Raw genomic sequence first — 18,579 nt, 5'->3', positions numbered from 1 at the left:
CATGTATTTAAAGCAATTCTGAAGTTAGAAAGTGTAGCATAGGCTCCTTGCACAATGTTCTTTATGTGCTTCTCAGCTGATAGTTTTCTATCTAGAACCACCCCTAGATTTTTTCTTTATCAGAATTCTTTAAAGATTTCTCACATAATTTATAGGTTGTGTGGGGTCTGTTCTATTTTACACTCCATAACATGGCATTAATTTACATTAGTGTAATTGTTTGTGTGGCCTTAGATTAATAACAGGAGGCCATTTTTTTTTTAAGCGTTACTGCATCAGAAAGGAGTTCGATTCCTATACTTGGTTATGGGTGTGATAATTTATTTGTGGTACAGATAAGGTGGGATGTCATTGACAATTATTGCTTTTAAAGGTCTGAAAAGCAAGGAAAAGTCTGTACTACACCAGTGAGCATATATACAAAGCAGTGTAATATATTTAGTCCTGGAGATTTTGGCCTCATGATTCTAAGTCTTGTTGATTTATATAATTCTCTAGTAGGTTATAGTGAACACGTTTTGTTAAGTTTTCTTAATCTATGAACACAGAATTACCTTCATTGCTTCCTTTTGCACTTCAGTTTCAGTTCAATAGTGGGGAGGCAAATTACGTGAAAATCATGGACAGTTCCCTGCAAAAAAAAAAAAAAAAAAAAACGTGTGCTGGAGCAACCATGTTGTAGTCATGTGGGCCTGCAGGCTACTCCAAGCAACAATCAACTGAACCAAGCTCGCATAAGTTGAGCCTAGCCCCAGGCTGGGCTTGGGGAATACAACTCCGAGAGCTCTCTTCAGGTAACACATGTAAAATAGTCTGCCATATTTAACATTGATACCAATGTTTCTACTAATTATTTACTATATCACTGTTCTGATACCTACTCTGAGGTATATGTTGTCCCTGGGTTCCAATGTGTTGATTTTATTTTAATTTTGAAAACTTTTATATATAGAGGGTTATTAGTTCTCGTGTGGGGATAGCAGATGATGGCTATTACAGCTTTAGGCATATCAACAATTTTGCATCAAAGCATTAAAAATTGTGTGTACCATGGTCAACAGTGGCATAAAACTGATATTTTTATACCCTCAAAGAGAGCAAAGCAGATGTGGTACTCAAATGTTCTTTTTGCATGTCAGTAGTTTCGACAACAAAAAGAGGCTAATTGTTCCAAGATAAACTCGTAATTAGCTGTGTCAAAAGCAGTTTGAAGCTCAATATAATATGCATGAGAGCTTTATCACTGGTTGATAAAGTATTCAGCAAAGCAAGGAAACCATACATTGATTTCAGAGTTGAGCTATCAACCTGTCAATAATAATCCTTTCAAGAACTTTACACATGAAGGATGTCATGGAAATGGGTGAATTTACATGTACAATTTCTGTCCTGACCAGAGAGAGTTACCCCCTCCCCCCACCAAAGATGAAATATAATTACTAGAATTTGTCATCGAAGATTTGAACATCTTGGTCCATTGAAAACCAAACACAGCTATGCCAATGTTCTGATAAATGACGGAAAACAAAACAAATTTCAGATACACAGCTGCAAATTCCTTTATTTTCAAAATCATAACCATTAATGGATCCTATACAAAAGATTTAAGGAAAGCATCTCATGAACCTTTACAAAATTTTAGCTTAACAAGTAGGCTTTTGACAAAATGAGGTTAATTGCAGACAATAACACTAAGAAAATTTAAAATTAAACCATCTACAGTAAAAAAAATTGTAATGCCACATACCTGTTTGAAAAAGATAAACACAAATACAGTATGTACATTGCTGAGCTCTGAAATTCAGCGAGTATAAACACTGCTGCAAACTTTTTTCTAAAGAATCTTCGCCATATAAAAAAGTGAGAGATTAGGTAATATTGAACAAATCCACAAGGGCCTTGATGAAAGTTCGGACCTACGCACTGGATGTTCCCTGATGCTCCTTAGTCAACTGTACCATGACACGGCTGTGGTACAGTTGACTAAGGCGCATCTGGAAATATCCCGGGCGTAGGTTCGAACCCTCATCACGACCCTTGTGGATTTATGCATTTGATATATCACGTTATTGTGATTTCTGTGTGTAGGTAATATTGAGTAACGTAAAAGTTAAAGACGTTTGTTCAATTGTATTTCATGTGTAAATAACTTGGTTGTTAATTTTAGCCTACTTGTTGCTGAGCAATTTGTACTCTTAAGTGAAGGATTTGTACTTTGTAACGCACAGAAATATTCTATAAAGACTATAAATTCTATTCAAATTAATAGTCACTCTGAAAAATGCAGTTAAGCCAATCAAGTACTTATTTACACTCATATGACTACAAATAATAATTTCAACCTTTAATATGCTTAACTAATAATGGAAAACATTTCACAATAAACAAAATCTATATTGCTTTCTGTATAGTATAACAAATATGTAAGGAGTTACAGACAAATACTTTAAACCACAGTAAGATGAACCAAGTCTCATAGTGTGAATTAAATTGGGTGGACTCGTATAATTGTGATAATCATCTACTCGAGCCATTATGACACTTAAAAGAATCACTTATAATTATTAATTTTTCAAAACTGTTATATGAGCTTTATAGTTTAAATTATGAATACAGTATTTGAAAAAGAATTGGCATACGATATATAATCACTAAACAGTTATACAGTTATGAAAGCAAAAGGTAAGGATACATCTTTGACAATTTGTCCTTTTTGGTACAATAGTGGAGAAGCAAATTATTACTTTAAACTGATAATTGCAAACTTGTAGTGACAACTGTACAGGTGGCTGCAGTGACGAGCACATTACATAATTCCAAGAATATTTAACACTTAACTCGTCAGGTTTCTAATATTCTTGAACGTTTTTTCAAAAAATTCAAAATAAAATACACACAAGTTAGGCTCTGGAGTAGCCTAATTATGAAATTATATATGACTAAGCAGAAAATTATTAGGGGAAACAACAATTCACAGACTGCAAAAATGTTCAGAATAAAAACTGAACATTAAAATGATTAAGGTTGGTTCATGAAAAAATACACAGTATACCATAAATATCTTAAGGAGTACAAATAAGTTGATATACAGTAGCTATATTACAGGTAACCAAATAAGTAATTGTCACTGTAAAAAAAAACATATTCCTTCTAACATTAACTAAAAGAGAAGTGATTTGAGCAACTAGGCATACTAAACAACTATGAAAATGCTTCAAGAAATTTATGTCAGTAAATACATGGGTTTTTACCGAGTAAACTAAACATGCACATTTTAAGTCACAAATACAGTACTGTATACGAGGTTAATATTACACAGCACAGTGAGCAATAAAATGAACACAATTTCTAAAGTAAATATTATACAGAACATTTTGAACACTACTAATGCTTACTTGCTGCATACAGGAAAACATTTTGAACAGAGGTTACTTACTCGGAGCACATACAATACAGTAGTTACAGTTTAAGAATCATTCCTAAGTAAGAACTAATGAGCAGTGCATGGGTTCTCAAGGCCAAGTGTGGTATAGCTATAATAAACCTAAGTTAGCACTCTTTACACTTTTCCTTTAACCTTGCTTTTCTTTTACAAAATGACACTCGTCAGGTCTGGAAGTCGTTAAGCAACACCATGTGTAGGGAACACTGAACATTATTTAATAATGCTTTTGGAATGCCTTTCATAAGAGCATATAGATTGCCTGCCAAAAAAACACTTCTATCACCATTAAAGGACTAGAAACCAACAGTTTTTCAAAACAAATGATATGCACAAAGTAAATTACCCAAAATCAACAGACAAGAAATAAAACAACATTCTAATATGACAAAAAAGGAAACTAGCTCCATTAATTTGTCCTAAAAGTTATTATCTGGAACTTTACCATTATCTTCATAACATTTAATGTCTATATGGACCTTTAATTCCATAGTTTTTTCAGAACCTTTCAATTTCACACTTTGGATATTAAATGTTCTGAAGTAAAATTTATTAAATATTGGATTTGTGTATCAATATACATCCCTGAGTAATGTTTTCAATGCAATTATATCTAGACAATTTCCACTAAATATTTCACCCATTTCAAGATTCCATAAGCTTAAACTACTGGATATCACTCTTTAATTTCATTTGACTGTATGGTAGGAGGGCGATACCAAGGTTTTGGAAATGGATTTGAAGTACTGACATTCTGAAAATGATCATCCTTGTTATGAAAATTTGATGTTTGCTGACGATGAGGTAAATCCTGACTATCATTTAACAGTCTCTCATTTTCCACAGTATTGGAGGAATTAGTGATATTCTCTATGCTTGTTAACCTTTCCCTCCAATTCAATGATTTTTTGTTTTCACTTTGAACCACAACCTCTTGTAAAGTGTCTTCAGAATAATGGACAAATTTTTTGAGAAACATGATGAATTGTGCCTCACTCCTGTGGCATTTCATCAAGTACAAAACATACAAGTCACCATAGGGACAAAGTTTTAATATTTTCCTCTTGATATTTCGGATATCTTTTGAGGTTGTGTGCATTTTAAGAAAGAGTCGATTGAAGGGTGGAAGTACAACCAGCAGAAGGCATACTACTGACAAAGCTGTGCACAGCGTTACTACTGCCAGCCAAAACCAGATCACGATGAACATTTTCTCATATAGCTCCATCAGCATTAGATGACATCCAAGCAGATCTTCTCGCTCACTGTTAATTAACATTTGAGTATCAATAGCACAATATACAAATGGAGGAAATGTGCGAGAGAGCTCATCCTTGAAGTATACTGGATCACGGTCAAAAGGATATGCTGCATAAATCAACTTCAAAAAGCGACCCTGTGAAAAGATACAAAACATTGGCCACAAATCTGTATTAACATCTAAAGAACATAAATTCAATTAAAGTCTATATTTTCAAACATTATATAGTATTCATCTTCATAGCATACTGCATCCTATGAAACATTCCCCAAGTTTTATTTAATATATATTTAAATATTTCAATTCCTAATTATTTGTATCAAGGATTTGTTGTAAAGAACAATTTTGTCATCTTAACAATTTAAGTTCAATTTTCACTTGTGCAAACATGCAGTGGTGGCTTGCCCATAAGAGCTGCTGAGCTGTTCTTGTATAGAGACAAAGGATCATATTACAGTGGGCACTTATAAAAATAAGAACGAGAAAAATACAGGAGCCTCTCGAGGTTATCTTGAGGTGATTTCGGGGCTTAGTGTCCCTGCGGCCCGGTCCTTGACCAGGCCTCCACCCCCAGGAAGCAGCCCGTGACAGCTGACTAACTCCCAGGTACCTATTTACGGCTAGGCAATAGGGTGAAAGAAACTATGCCCATTGTTTCTCGCCGCGCCTGGGATCGAACCTGGGACCACAGGATCACGCGTACAGTGTTCTGTCAGCTCAGCCACCAGCTCCCGGGCCCCGGATAGGGGCCATTTCCAAATAAATGACAAAGCTGTACAGTGGCACCTGAGTTTATGAATTTAATCCGTTCCAAGAGACGGTTTGTACACCATAAATTCATAAACCCAAAAGAAATAATGTAAATTGAATTAATCTGTTCCATAAACTCAAAAATATTAACTTGAAAATGCATTTTATACAGAATACTAATCATATTTTTTACTATACCTTACCTTTATTGAGGACTCTTGTTGGCGTATGGAAGACAGTGAGGAGAAAAGAGGTTTAGTGTTTGGAAGGGGAGTCCCCCTCCATTATACTCTAACATCAGGCAGTGATGCCATTTCTGGGGTACTCTCTCCTATGGTATACAGGCATACCACTAGGACCTGGTTGTGGCTCACTGCTTGCTTGCCTTAATAAGAATCTGTCTATAGACACTTGTTTTTCCCTACATTTTAACACTTGTCTGTTGTGAGACATCACATTATCATTAAAAAGGTTAATGCAATGGCCTGCTACAGCTTTATCTGGAAGAGTCTTTTCAACGAAACTCTGCAGTTCTTCCCATACTGCACACATTTTCTTAATGAGGAAGTGACAGCCTCTACTGCCTTTACTCAACTATTTTCTTAGGTTGAACTTTACCACTGACTTTCTTGGAACCCATGGCATGATATATAATAAGAACTTTTATGTTCAAAAACCATAAAAGCCGAAAACAATGAAATTCGTCACAGAGAATTCAAGCGCGGTTGTCACTAGATGAAATGCACTGGTAAACTGAGCGTGCCTCGCCCCACACCCAGCAGAACCACATGCTCGGCCCATACAAATATCAACAGACAATTCATATTCCAAGGCAAACTTAGTACACCAAGTCAAAGTTTACAAGGAAACTGACTTCGTATACCAAAAAGCTCTTAACACTTTGGCGCATTCCAGCAGACCGTCGTTGTCACCAATATTATTAATCACACCGCACGCGTGCCCCTCTCGGGAGTCACGAGAAAAAATATTTGTATAAAATCCATTTCCACACAGTCTCAGATCAGTCTCCGTGGTGTAGTGGTAAGACACTCGCCTGGCGTTCCGCGAGCGCTATGTCATGGGTTCATATCCTGGCCGGGGAGGATTTACTGGGCGCAAATCCTTAACTGTAGCCTCTGTTTAGCGCAACAGTAAAATGTGTACTTGGATGAAAAAACGATTCTTCGCGGCAGGGGATCGTATTCCAGGGACCTGCCCGAAACGCTACGCGTACAAGTGGCTGTACAAGAATGTAACAACTCTTGTATATATCTAAAAAAAAAAAAAAAAAAAAAAAAAAAAAATTATCCGATCAACTTGGGAATAGTTTACAAATGTTTGCCATGAAATTTACGTTTTCTCTAATAGCCGAACAGCTTATTAAAGAGAACGGCGTGGCAGTCAATCATCGTGGTAAAACAATTGTATTATTGACACGACGAGTATAATCGACGTAGTTTTTATATATGTTGCCGGTCGAACGCATCCTTATGTGACCTTTAATACTTATGTTCTTATAGAACATTCTATTGCGAGCACATTGGTACAAAAATGAAATACATACATCTACAAATAATGTCAGGACAGTGAATTGAATATACACTTTTCAAAGCGAGTTTCGCCGATATGCCGCCGCAGGTAACACTTCGGCCACTTCCCACACTGTTTTGGGTGGGCTACGACATTGAATCTATATTTATATGCATATGTCCGTGTAGAGAATTTTATTGCGATTCCAATGATACCACAATTAGCGATGTAGGACAACTGTAGGCTTCGCAACCATTAAGAGAGTGGAAACATTTTGTTGCTGTTTGGCGCTCTCGGCGAGTGATCTGAATAGTTTTTTATTTGGTGTTGATAGTCCTTATGCTTTGGCGACATTTTATAGGTATGTTATTATAGACAATTTTATTGCGAACACAGTGATACCAAATTTAAATACGTGCGCCTTCAATTATTGTCAGGACAGTCAAAAGAGTGTACACTTTTTCGGTCTTACCGTGTAGGCGTGCGAACCGCCAAAAGCGCATAGGGTATGATTTTTTTTGAACGCCGTGAGCGCGAAAGTGTTAATCTAGGGCATTCGTAAACCAAGGTTCCACTGCACCTGACAATGCTAAGGTAATAAAGAGCAAAAACAAACTACTGACTACTCTCATTCATCCGGACTATAGGGAAGGACCCTGGAATTCTTACTGGGAAAGTCCTAAAACAAATATACATACAGTATTCCCAATTGTTTGTACCACATCGATTATAATTTCTACACACACAGTATAATTACAAAATATAATTTAAAACAGAATCTTCTGCTTACCTTGTTTTTGTTCATCTTTATTGATATTGTAGATCTTGAAATGTTACGTAAGCTAATCTAACACAAAACTAAAATTACTGTTCATGAGCTTGTAGCGAGTAGATTATCCCAATAATATACTCGCTCCAAATGCATTGTTAATATTCCTGTCAACCTTTGGAGATGAATGAGGTGAGGCGTTGCCCGGGCAACACGGTGAGGTGTTGCCCGAGCATATAAGCAGCAGAATAGCAAACATTAACTAGTCAACTTTCAAGTGTGGTCTAGAGCAGACACTTGCGAGATACTGTACCGACGCTCAGTGCGCTCAACTCACACCAAAGTATCACCTGTGTACTTCTGTATATTCGACCAAATATATATATAGTACAATATCTTAGTGTCTGTGTTTATTTCTCACCATACTTTACATAACAATAGAACTGTTACAAGCTTCATAAGGTCAGTTCTAATTGTCAGCTGTTGAAGCATCACTGGCTGAAAGCTCTTGGCTTTCTGGTGAGACTTCACTTTTCTTCATTACAATATTATCCCTCACTTTAAACCTGGAAATCCAACCATCACTTGCCCTAAAATCCAGTATTTCAAGGGTGGCTGCAAACCTGCTTGCAGCATTTCTTATTTCTGCACTGTGAGTTGTCATACCAACTGTGCAGTGTTGTGCAAACCACTTCTACACATCCTCATCCAACTCTGCACAGTGTGCAGGCTTCAACGTTTTTCTATTACACCTTATAAGAGTGCATGCTCCTTAACTACTGGTTGTTATGTTTTTCCATGTATTCATCTTTGTTTCCTTATATCAGAGGATATTATATATTATATATTACTTGTGCCTATACCAAAATCTTTTGCAACACACACACACACACACAGTCAACCAACCAACCGAGTGACCAACAGAGTTCAATAATTTGTAGCTTATCTTTAATGCATAGCACAACTTTCTTTCTCTTTAACAACTCCTAGATGATTGTTGTTGCTACCAGACTTCGCCAGATATGGGGAAGTCTTTGCAAAAAATTATCAAGGTTACTACGAAAACAAAAATAGCTAAGAAAATTTTTCTAATGGCAAGACAATATGGTATAATGCAAGGGGAGAGAGCACATGGCATGTTCTCTCAGTTGTTGACTGGGCTTGGACGGGTCCAGTTGGGGCACATTATGTATTTATACATACCAGTACAAGAGTTCTTACATTCTTGTAAAGCTACTAACACGCACAGCATTTCAGGGCAGGTCCTTAATCCTAATTTTCCTCAGAATACGACCTGCCAAATTGTTTATCCAGGTACCCATTCACTGTTGGGTGAACAGAGGCTACAGTTAAGGCTTGGCAGGTCAATCCTACCCAGCCAGGATACGAACCCAGGTCAAATAGCTCACAAAGCGCCAGGCGAGTGTCTTACCACTGCGCCACGGGGCCTGCTACATAAGCTGCCAGATGAAAAATAAATTCCCCTGATTTTAGCAGAGAACTACTCTTGCCTGTATGCGCAGTTTTTAAGAAATTTATATTTGTTATATTTGATATACAGTATTTTTTATTGTTCTAATATAATTTTTGGTTATACAGTAATCACAGGCTCCTTCACATGCTTCTCATCCCACAGATGGTCCCCTCCCTACTATCCCCTATCCTGACATAACCCTCCCCCATCTATACCCCGTGTCTCGTGTCACTGCTGTAAGGGATTAATACAGTATCACACAATGCCAACCCAATGACCCAGTTATGCGGTAAAATCCCAGGTTTTTTGGATTTCTGTCTGGATATGGTAAAGTTTGGCAGAAAGTTATCAGGACTTGATTTAGACTCAATGCCAGTCTGAGGCATCCAACCAAATCCCAGGTTATCTCGATTTCTGTCCAGATATGGTGAAGTTTTGCCAGAAAATTGTCTGAATTCCATTTTTGCCTGATAACCCAAATATCCAACTCAACAGGCTTAGGATAACTGAGCTCATACAGTGCTATGAAAAGTGTAATAAAATCAATGGTAACACAAATAAAAACCAGTATCCATGCCAGCAACAGTGGAAACATGCTGTCAGTTTCTCTCATCAACTGGAACAACCTAACAGGCAGCCATCCTGAGTCCATATCTATCCCAACAAATTCTTCAGATCTTAATTATATAATGCTAGTGTGATAGTTGCCTGTGAGATTCTGTACTTATTTACATTAATTTTGGTTACTGGGATCTCACTTGCAAGACTTGTGGCAATTCATACAAAGAAATTACTGAATTTAGTAGCAGTGTCAATGGTCGAGAGCATGCTTCCACTGTCACTAGCAAAGAATAATTCTGTACATACTTACATTGAGACAAAAATCAAAGAAGAATATTACCCCTACATCAATAGCCAATGCTATCACATGACACACAACATGCCAGATGTACAGTGTGTTGTGTGTGGAGGTGTGGTTCTGCAGATACTTCAGCATGATCTCCGTGTCTTTATCCCAGGTGGATCCATCATATCTAAAATAAAGATGGGGTTAATGATAGGTAAATTTGATTTATTTACTGAAAAATAACATCTTTGGTACCATAACAAGGTCACTGGAATTGAATAGAAATATTTATAAACAAATGGCGAGGACTGTGAGGTTTTTGAAAACATTTGGTAAAATATTTCTTTATAATGGTATTATAAATCTGTATATAGTTACATATATTTTACTTATAAACTGAAGCTCACATTCCACTATAAATGCTGTGCACGCTAGTGGCTTTAGGCATTGTACTTGTCTCGCCTAGGTATCCTCCAGTGTTCTTGTATTCTATGTATATACAGTACTTTTGTCTAAATAAATTATCATCATTACATTATTATTAAATTATCTTGTACTTTGTATATTAGCATTTGTATATTATATTGTATATTATTGTATATTATATTGTACCATGTTAACTCAACTTTTATCACAAACATATTGTAATTTTTCAGATCTACCCAAAATGCCCTACATTATTACATGTAGCAGCCTTATGGAAAATATACAGTACTGATATACAATACCATTTGTGTACAACATATATTATAACCAATGTACATACAGTATACAAGACAAACCACATAAAATTTACAAACTCTTAATACATTAAAGGATCACTAATTTATATGTAAATGTCGAGCTGTATATGTAAAGGTTACGAGTTATTGAAAAAAAAACCTGCTCTAGAACAAAAAGTTGTCAAAATACATGCTGAGGCTAAATTTGGAGCTTGTAGACTGTAGTTTTTTGGGAGGATACCTGCTTGATGGGGTATCTGGAGTAGTTCTACTCCCCAAGCCTGGCCCAAGGCCAGGCTTGACTTGTGAGAGCTTGGTCCAACAGGTTGTTGCTTGGAGCGGCCTGCTGGCCCACATATCCACCACATCCCGGTTGATTTGGCACTTCTAGAAGAAAACTATCCAATTTTCTCTTGAAGCTGTTCTTGGTTGTTCTGGTAATATTTCTAATACAATGGGGCCTCGACTTACGATGCTAATCCGTTCCCAGAGACGGATCGTAAGTCAAAATATCGTAAGTCGAAGTGATTTTTCCCCATAAGAAATAAAGGGATTTGAATTAATCCGTTTCCCACCCTCCAAAATATTAACATACAAATACATTTTATACTGAATACAATTTTTTTTCTAATTACAATACAGTACCTAAGTTTATCTTACCTTTATGGAGGACTCTTGATGGCATATGGAAGATGGTGATGAGGAGGAGAGTTGTTACTGTTTGGAAGGGGAGTCCCCTTTCATTATCACATCAGTCAGTGATGTTTTCTCTGGGATACTCTCTCTCCTACGTTTTGCCTGACTACCACTAGGACCTGGTTGTGGTTCAGTGCTTGTTTGTCTCACTACAAATTTGTCAAGACATTTGTTTTCCCTTCATTTTAACATTTGTCTGTAATGATGCATCACTTTAGCACCCATAAAGTCCTTTTTCTTGGCCAATATGGTGGATATCGTTGACTGAGATTTGTTGTACTGCCTAGCCAGTCCAACAACCCACACACCATCTTCATATTTAAGAATGATCTTTTGTTTCTGCTCTATGATCATCTTTACATGGGATCTCATATGTTGAGCCTTACCACTGACTTTCCTGGAACTCATGGCGTGATATATAATAATTACTTTAATGTTCAAAATGAAAAAAATCACCACAAAAGCGAAATTTCTTATAGGCGCGATCGTCACTAAGCGAGCAGCTGTAGAAAACTGAGGCAGGTCGGCTGCGTGACCGGGAACCTCGTGCTCGGTCGACCCGAACATGTACCAACAAATATTGTAAGTCGACGACACCATTGGATGTCGAGTCGCATTTTTCGATGAAATTTACATCATAACTCAAAATTATCGTAATTAGGGGCAATCGTAAGTCGAGGTGCCACTGTACTCACTGGGAGGATGAACAACCATGGAACTCTGATGTTTATACAGTGTTCTCTGATTGTGCCTCTGGCACCCCTGCTCTTCACTGGTTCTATTCTGCATTTTCTTCCATATTGTTCACTCTAGTTTGTTGTAATTGTACTTTGTAGATTTGGGACCTGGCCCTCCAGCATTTTCCATGTGTATATTATTTGATATCTCTCTCGTTGCCTTTCTTGTGAGTACATTTGGAGAGCTTTGAGATGATCCCAATAATTTAGGTGCTTTATTGCAACTATGTACAGTATTCTGTATATGTTCTTTATACTCCCATTATTTCAGCAATCTCTCCTGCTCTGAAGGGGGAAAGTGAGTACTGTACTGAGCAATACTCAAGATGGAACATCACAAATGATTAGAATAGTACAATCAATGTGATGGGTTCCCTGGATTTGAAAGTTCTTGTAATCTATCCTATCATTTTTCTGGCTTATGCAATATAGTACGTATTTGCTTGGTTATGCTCCCTAAACGTTAGGTCGTCAGATATCATTATTCCCAAATCCTTTACATGCTGCTTTCCTACAATGGTCAGATTTGATTGTGTTATGTACCTTGTATTATGTTTAAGGTCCTCATTTTTACTGTACCTGAGTACCTGGAATTTATCACTGTTAAACATAGTGTTTTTTCTCTGCCCAGTCAAAAACTTTATTAATATCTGCTTGTAGTTTTTCAATGTTTAAGTGTTTTCAATGTTTCAATGTGTTTTTTTAAGTTTATCATGCCCGAAACGCTTTGCGTAATAGTGGCTTTAGGCATTGTATGTACTAGCTATACCTATAAGTCAAACAATCCTTGTAAATATTTATTGTATGTATGTACCTTACCTAAATAAAATTGTATTGTATTGTAAATTGTATTGTAATGTCTTCAGCAGAGGTAATTTTCATGCTGATTTTTGTGTCATTTGCAAAGGATGATATAAAGCTGTGACTTGTATTTTTGTCTATATTTGATATGAGATAAATAAAAGCAGTGGTGTAAGGACTATACCTTGAGGTACAGAGCTTTTAACTGCGCTTGGACTTGATTTTATATAGTTATATAAAGTTTACCTGCCTATATATATATTACCTGCCTATTATATATAGTTTACCTGCCTATATATATATTACCTGCCTATTATATATAGTTTACCTGCCCGAAACGCTGCGCGTACTAGTGGCTTTACAAGAGTGTAAATACTGTACTATCCAATGTATTCTCACAAACCCAATGTACCTTCTTGTATATATATAAATAAATAAATAAATATGTTACTCTTTGTGTTCTATTCAACAGGAAATTGAGTATCCACCATCCTACTTTACCAGTTATTCCCATTGGCCACATTTTGTGTGCCATCACTCCATGGTCACATCTGTCGAATGCCTTTCCAAAGTCTGTGTATACAACATGTGCATTTTGCTTTTCTTCTAAGGCATCTGTGATTTTGTCATAGTGGTTGAGTAATTGTGACAGACAGGATCTTCCCCACTCTGAATCCATGTTGTCCTGGGTTATATAGTTCATTATTTTCCATAAAACTAGAAATTTGATTCTTAATCACTCTTTCAAAAACTTTAATTATGTGTGATGTTAGTGCAACTAGTCTACAATTTTTTGCCATAAAACATGCATAAATAAGAACATAATACAGATGTATACTTGAAGGTAAAGAGGTTGCATATTAAATAAAGCCAATAATACACAAAGCATTTCAGGCAAAACTTAGAATAATTCAGTTGAAAAATTGTATGAGTATAATGGGTAATTTAATACAAAATTAAAAATATGCTAACAATGTGATGTTTCAAGAGATTTAATAATGATAGACAATATAAAGGTAATAGGCACAGATTACTACATTATAGAATCTATAGTTTTAGCAACAGTACAGATATAGTATTTAGCATTAGTAATAATAAGAGCAAATATACATAAAATGCATTTTGACAAATTAATTAAAGGCTTATGATATCCTGTCACCCAGATGTAATGCAGATATACGAGAAGATTACAGAGCATAGTAAACAAAATTTGCAAATTTTGCAAAATTTCCAAACAAAAATCTTCTCACCTATTTTCTCCTTGAGCCAGATCAGTCATAAGTTTCCGAAGCCGTGGATTTTCAGCTTTTTTGGCAATTATCCGTGGAATATAATACAGCCCAGCCAGAAGCAGGAAAGAGAAGTATATCCAACGATAGAAAAGGATGTATTGCCGGGGGCAGACACCTTTTTTGACTCCAGCAATCTCTTCCTCCTGAACAATAAAGCAATAACATGAAGATAAAATGTGTAACAAATCCACAAGGGCCGTGACGAGGATTCGAACCTGCGTCCGGGAGCATCCCAGACACTGCCTTAATCGACTGAGCTACGACAGGGTAAAAGGGTTGAAACCGAAGTTCTACTAAACTTACTGGATCCCGTAGCCTCGGAGAGGCTACGGGAGAGGCTACGATCTAATTTACCCTGTCGTAGCTCAGTTGATTAAGGCAGTGTCTGGGATGCTCCCGGACGCAGGTTCGAATCCTCGTCACGGCCCTTGTGGATTTGTTCATTTGATGCATCACGTTAGTGTGATCTCTGTGTGTGATAAAATGTGTGAAACACTAAGGGCATCAAGTGAAAAGAAAACATTACTCTATTGCCAAGAAGCAAAGATTTGCAAAAAGTAGCACAACTTGTAGAAAATAAAGGCCATTATCAAAAAATCTTGTCATAAATTATGATCTAATTACTTGATACCAGTATTGATATAATACTATTATTTTGATTATTAATATTAGTTTTATTTATTTATTTATTTTTTATCTATAAAAGGTGGTACAATGGGTTATATATGGAAAGTACAGTACAGATTTTGATTATTAAATGATACATTCTTGCAAAACCACTATGATACACAACTAATTTTATAGATGTTCAAGTGAAAACTTAGAGGGTTAAATAAGTATTCATAGATTGATAATTACAGTGCAGTAAAAAAAATACAAATACTTAATACAAGATACATTTCCCAAAAATTCTGCTGCAGCTTCTACAAGCGAATTTGCAACAACCACCACCTCATTGCAATAAGGCTACAGCTGGTAACTGTGCATTTACAGTTTCTTGGACCACATAATTTATGGTAAATTCCAAGCTAAAGTTTTAAATCTACTCTACCAATTTGTATTTTTATAAAGCATTCCACTTGACATGTATAATCAAGAGCAATGCAGGCAATTTAGTTCTTGTACCTCTTGTGCATAACTTGACAAAACCAACTGAAGTTTAATTGCAATGAATTGAAAAGGTTATGTTAAAAATTCACCAAAACATAAAACTGAGTCCGTACCTCACAGACATAGGGATAAGAGAGGCAGATGTTCCTTATGTAAAACTTGACCTTTTCCTCAGCATTAAAATGAGACACACAGTGGATACTATCTCCTAAAAACCAATTAGACCTAAAAAAAAAAAAATTAAAGATCAACTAGACAAAAATTAAGTGCAGTAATTTCTTTTCGTATATTCGTCTTTAGCCAGTCACATACCTCAAGTTGTAAGTGTTTACCTCCCAACTTCTTCTAATACTTCTCTTTCACTCAAATTTCACACATTTTTTCACTTAACCCATCATTTTTGTTGTTGCCAACATTTACCTTTATTTTTTTAGCAATTTAGAGGATATACTGTAGGATCAAAAGTCTTTTGACTAGTGTGATCTTCATGGATTCTATTATATCTAGGAAGTGTTTCAAAACAGGATTAGAATTTAGGAATAAGGCTTTAGAAGTGTAAAGAATACCAGAGAATGTGTGGATGGAGTGTATTTTTAGCATTTTTAGGGATTTAAACTGAGGGGCTGTGTGCTGTCTAAAGACAATTTTAACTGTACACCCTTCTCTTAGTGTCAAGTAAAAGAAAAAAAGGAAGTTTAAATAAAATAAAGTTTTTAACAATAACACATCTAAGGAAACACAAAAATCACATGCAAAACAAGTGTATTCATGCACTCAAATTTTCTCTTACAAACACCCAAAAAATATATAATTTGAAATGTCAGTGGAACATATTCTTCAGATAACATTTATATTTGCTTAATTTTTACTATATAGTCAAACTGACATTAGATTAGTTACATAAATACCATATATCTATCTTCTCAATAACCGCTCTCCTTCCTAACATATATCTCCAAGATTTTAAGCATTCTAAAAAAAAAAAATTCACTTTTATTTAACACTTTATCATGTACCATACTAAAATAAATTCTTTATTAAAGGGTCCTGTAGTAAAGCGGGATATAATAATACCTGTAATTCATGTTCTTGACTTACAATCTAGGATCCCAGGTTCAAGTCCCAGGATCCTTGGGAGTTAGACAACTGTTGCGGTTAAATCCTAGAAAAGATCAGTTGGTTCACCCAGGGAAAACCTCGGTACATGCCTAGTACAGTAATTCTGCCCTGGACACCAGAAATTATTATTATCTACACAACCTTTAATCTGGAATGGAAAGCAACCACATTATATTAACACTTATGAGAAACTTACTGGACTACATTGTATGCAATCAGGAACAAGCAGACCCCCATACGATAGTGTAATCTCAGCACCAGACTATCTATTGGTGAAGGACCAGCCTCATGGGATTTAAAAGATGATTTGAAGATGCCTTTTAATTGATTGAAGAAATCAACTTTCTTTGGGGTGCTAGCTCCATCATCATTCCTGATACAAACAATAAAAAAAGATATTACTGATCACATAAAACATGAAATATGGTATGCAGGCAGAAGATTTCTTAGGAGAAGAATTACTTTTTAGAATATGAGTAAATAAATTCATAACATGGGAAAGTGAAGCAGTAGAGTAAAGAAAATTACAAATGTGTAACCCAATCCCCACGTAAAATGGACATGACATTTTTATCCATCCTAGATGCTTATTAAGTACTGTAATGTATTTGTGACATAAGACCTGATTACAAAATAACATAAGACCTGATTACAGTGATTTCAAAGTACATATTTGTATTTTTTATGAAGCCACAATTTTGCTCAGCATTTCAGCGGACTCAAGATTAATGAGAGGGTTTTTAATTAGAATGTATTTTGGGTAATGTCACATAATATGGTATTGTACTTAATACTACTGTACTGCAAAATGTATGATGGGGGTTTGAGAAGTCCAATCATTCACTTGTCTATGAGTGCCATTGCAATAAGGTCAAGAGTGCCAGCTACCAGATCTATGGAGTCACGCCACTGTCTTGCACTTCATTAATTAAGTTAATGAAATGCAAGATTTACAAATATTCACGCAGCTTCCCGCTTTCATAATTAAATGATAAAGCATTCCTTTAGTTAACTTAAAATTTAATGTTATTTAGAACTTAACACTAAATTACTTAATATGTTTTATTCTACAACAAAATTTTTTCTGCAACTTACTTTTGTTCTTTATTATTGTTGTTGTTGTTATTATTCTTGTTGTTATTCTTGTTATTATTCTTGTTATTATTGTTCTTATTATTGTTATTGTTGTTGTTGTTGTTGTTGTTATTGTTCTTATTATTACTATTATTATTATTGAAATTGTTGTTGTTATTATTATTGTAGTTGTTCTTATTATTATTATTGTAGTTGTTATTGTTATAATTAAGATTATTGCTCTTAAAATTACTGTTATAATTGTTCTTGTTATTACTGCTATAATTGTTCTTGTTATTGCTGGTATAATTGTTCTGGTTATTGAAGTCAGAATTGTTGTTACCGCTCTTCATAAAATCTTCATAATTATAATGACGTTTATTGATGAAGTTGCTGTTATTAGCAGAATTACTCTGTTTATTATTCTGGTAATTGTTCTTACTACAATTATCTTGAGAATTATGGCTACTCGTGTTAATGCCTTTACTAATTTTTTTGCCTTTCTTGTTCTTGCAGTTCCTCTTACGGCATCCACCTTGGGGATTGTCATTGTATCCCCAACCACCCTGTGGGTTGTCATCATATCCCAAATCCCCTTGGGAGTTGCTGTCATTTCCAAATCCACCTTGAGAATTGGTGTCAATGCCCCAACCACCTTGGGAATGGTCGTTTCCTTCATTTTGGTTGGGGGTCTGTGCTTGTGGCTGTTCTTGTTCAAAATCGGAGTCTGGCTCAAGTTCTCGACTTAGTTCTAGCTCTGTTACCGAGTGCTGGTCTCCTTCCATATCATAGCCATCATCACCATCTCCATCACCATCGTCACCATTGCCATCACCTCCATAATTGTCATTATCTTCACTATCAGCCTCATCATCATAAGCGGTAATGGCTGTGTCACTGTTTTCGTCTACATCCATGATTACTGGATGTCCAATGTGTTTTGACTGAAAAAAAA

General features: G+C 35.7%; 1 protein-coding gene across 2 annotated transcripts in view; it reads right to left on the bottom strand.

The window, feature by feature from the left end:
- Positions 1–1,541: 1,541 nt before the first annotated feature.
- LOC123755090 (uncharacterized) overlaps positions 1,542–18,579 on the bottom strand; it is a 21,539-nt gene continuing 4,501 nt past the window's right edge. For both annotated transcript variants that reach the window (XM_069332813.1, XM_069332814.1), the window contains exons 2-7: positions 17,646–18,568; positions 16,747–16,923; positions 15,545–15,656; positions 14,280–14,464; positions 10,098–10,260; positions 1,542–4,838 (exon numbers count right to left, since the gene is read on the bottom strand). In XM_069332813.1, the coding sequence (XP_069188914.1) occupies positions 4,119–4,838; positions 10,098–10,260; positions 14,280–14,464; positions 15,545–15,656; positions 16,747–16,923; positions 17,646–18,541 (2,253 nt within the window). In that variant the 5' untranslated portion in view covers positions 18,542–18,568 and the 3' untranslated portion in view covers positions 1,542–4,118. The remainder of the gene's footprint in view (positions 4,839–10,097; positions 10,261–14,279; positions 14,465–15,544; positions 15,657–16,746; positions 16,924–17,645; positions 18,569–18,579) is intronic.

Source organism: Procambarus clarkii, chromosome 28 (genome assembly GCF_040958095.1).
Source record: "Procambarus clarkii isolate CNS0578487 chromosome 28, FALCON_Pclarkii_2.0, whole genome shotgun sequence".
Lineage (NCBI taxonomy): Eukaryota > Metazoa > Arthropoda > Malacostraca > Decapoda > Cambaridae > Procambarus > Procambarus clarkii.
Note: the sequence above shows the minus strand (reverse complement) of the source record. Positions and strands in the feature narration are given on the sequence as shown.